Source organism: Lipotes vexillifer, unplaced genomic scaffold (assembly GCF_000442215.2).
Source record: "Lipotes vexillifer unplaced genomic scaffold, Lipotes_vexillifer_v1.1 scaffold987, whole genome shotgun sequence".
NCBI classification, from domain to species: Eukaryota; Metazoa; Chordata; class Mammalia; order Artiodactyla; family Lipotidae; genus Lipotes; species Lipotes vexillifer.
Window position 1 is genome coordinate 1,658,084 of NW_006787426.1, and position 3,025 is coordinate 1,661,108.

Sequence of the window (3,025 nt, forward strand, 5' to 3'; positions counted from 1 at the left end):
TAGTCTGCATACTAACTTTCTACCTTCTAAATAAATGCCATGATCATCCCCTAATTTCTGATTGTTTGAATCTTTTTTTTAGCAATATGATATTTTAAGGAGATATAAATAAGCTTTACCAACCATCAAATAAACTACATTCTATTTTTATATGGCAAGATTCATATCTTTAAAAATATATTTTATTAAATAATCTACTTGGAGAATAATTACAAAAGCTTTAAACAATAATTCCAAGTAGTGAAAGGCAGTTTCCTTTAAAAGAAGAAAAAAAAAAAAAGACCAAACAGTCCGTATTATGTTTTGCTGCTTTATACACAGGAATGATTTATTTTACAAACTAGTCAGTTGCAACATTAGCCTGTAAAAATCAAAAACATTTTTTATTATGTCTCAAAGGCAAAGTTAACTTTATAACGATATGCTTTCACATTAACCAGTATGACAAACCATAAGAAACTTAACGCCATAACAGTTCAAAATAAAATGTACAGAACAGGCACTTTGAAGTCAGCTATTGTGTGTAACTCTCACAGTTAATGTTTATGTGTACACATCTCATATTTCATCAAAGGTTATCAACCAATGAAGCAAATATTCCTTTGATGCAGAAGCACAGACACATTTGGGTTCCAAACACCATGTTCTGGTTGTAATACATGCAAGACAGACCCTAAATTAGAAAAATCTTCTGAAAGAAAATGAAGAAAAACAAAAAGCCAGGAATGAAAGCATTTACAAGCACTTGAATAAGGCCTTTAAGTGTTAAATCAGTGTTTTTTAAACCCCTTCATTCTCAGGTAAGGGATTAAGAGGCCGAGAGAGAGATCGTCTGCGAGGGTGAGGATACTGGAGGCTGGCAGTGTCAGCATCGCAAGAGTGCTCTATCAGAGGAGGAGGAGGAGGAGGAGGAGGAAGGAGCTGGGCATAACTGGACCATCTCGATCCAGCCCGTGGGGAATCCAGAGGGGGAAAGAAATACCTGAAACAATGAAGACAGGAACAAAACACCAAAACAAAACAAAAACAACAGAAAAAAAAAAAAAGAAAAAACAGAAGAAAAAGAGAAAAGTAGTAAATACAAAGAGAACCAAAGAGGAAAAAACACATGCTAGAAAAAAAAGCTTTACTATATTCATGCCAAAACTAACGGAACATAATAGCAAAATCAAGACCCTTACTCAAATCAGGCTCACTTAAGCAAGTATAGAACTTGAAAACAGAAATACAATCTGTTAAACTTAAAATGTTAAAAAAAATTATCAGTATGTTACAAAAAAGACATTAATTTTATAATTTAAAACATTTTCTAGTCTCTCAGAAACATATTGATGCTCTCCTGTAATTTACAAATCAAATAAGCTTTTTCTTTAAGCAACACTTCACTTGTAGCAGCAGCACATTTTTTAGTGCATACATGATACTGAGGACCAATTCAGATAGACTTTCACATAGTATGGCCAGCTATTGCAACATACTTTTGAAGAAACACAATCTTTGAATGTACTTAGATGTTTTTCTGCAAAAAGATTAGTACAAAATTTTGATAAGTAAAAGGGCTCAAAAATATGTCCTATTGTTATTCTTCTGCCATTTTAAAACTTACCCGTAATACTTTAGCATTGTCTCAAAAAAAGATTTATAGCTTTGTCATCAGAGGATATGAACTAAATGAAGCAGCCAACAAAATTAAGAAAATCCTGGGACATGGAATGTGGAGGTTAACATGCATGCACAATTTTAGCAGAGTTTTATCTGCTTCTTATACTATGTTTCCAAATTTTGACTTGAAGGAAAACTTAAGCCATGAAATCACACCATAAAAATATACAAGCACATATTAGAAATATTTATCTCTTTAGTGAATATGAACTGAAAACTTACAAAGATGTTTTCATTTTACTTCTAAATTATAAATGAAGCAATACCAAATGTTGTTTGGCTACAAACTGTACAGTCAAGTTACTTTCACTACTACTCTCACTCCTTCACTAATACTTTTTAAACATTACAAAGAAATAACAGAGTTGTACTGAATAATATAATGTATAAACCAGTTCTACAAAAGGTAAACAAATTAGCACTCAAAACAATCTTTATGAAAAATATTCAATCTTCAAATTAAAATTATAAAAATTCATTTTAGCTTACTGTTTTAGAAAATAAAAGACATAAGTCTATATATAGTCTCCAGATGGAATAAAGTGATATTTTCCCTCCTCCCAACTAGCAATGAGGATGGTAACAATCCTTTAATTTTAAAACCCATGTTCATTTCAGAAACATTTCAAAAAATTGTTTTGGTGACAATGTCTCAACAAAAAGCCTCTCCATTTATATTTCAAAAGTTTCAAATAATGTCAATAAACTGGCTAGCACAAAAAAAAGAGATATACACTGTATTTTTAAAGGCCTTTTGGACTGCGTTTAGTAGTAAGCAGGCTGTTGGTGTATCTTGGGAGAGGTCAAACGGCGCTGGGGAAGGGGAAAAGGAGCTTGCTTCCCATTCCTGTGTGCATGCAACAAGCAGCAAAACAGCAAAGTTACTCCAGTTAGCTGGTACTCAGCTGTGCTTTCTGTTAAAGGACATAATACAAATGGAGAAGGGAAAATGCATCACAGATCTAACACACATGGTTATTGGCACAATAAGAACACATCAAAATTTCAAAGCTCTTTACAAAAGAAAATATGCAGTACAGGCAGCAACCAAAAACCGGATTTTTTAAAAAAAAATTAACACTAGTATCTTTGCTTCATGAAATAATCTTTATAATCTGATATCTTCTATGGTAACCTGAAGTTGTTTTCATGCAAATACTTAAAAATCAAAAAGCAGGACTCCTTTATAAAAATATAACAATATAAAAATAGTTGAGGGCTTCCCTGGTGGCGCAGTGGTTGAGAGTCCGCCTGCCGATGCAGGGGACACAGGTTCATGCCCCGGCCCGGGAAGATCCCACATGCTGTGGAGCGGCTGGGCCCGTGACCCATGGCTGCTGAGCCTGCGCTTCTGGATCCTGCG

General features: G+C 33.8%; 1 protein-coding gene across 2 annotated transcripts in view; it reads right to left on the bottom strand.

Moving 5' to 3' along the window:
* Positions 1-296: 296 nt before the first annotated feature.
* SEH1L (SEH1 like nucleoporin) overlaps positions 297-3,025 on the bottom strand; it is a 23,403-nt gene continuing 20,674 nt past the window's right edge. The window contains exon 9 of one of the 2 annotated variants that reach the window (XM_007460045.1): positions 297-2,576. In XM_007460045.1, the coding sequence (XP_007460107.1) occupies positions 2,564-2,576 (13 nt within the window). In that variant the 3' untranslated portion in view covers positions 297-2,563. The remainder of the gene's footprint in view (positions 2,577-3,025) is intronic. The other variant, XM_007460044.1, reaches the window with a different exon arrangement.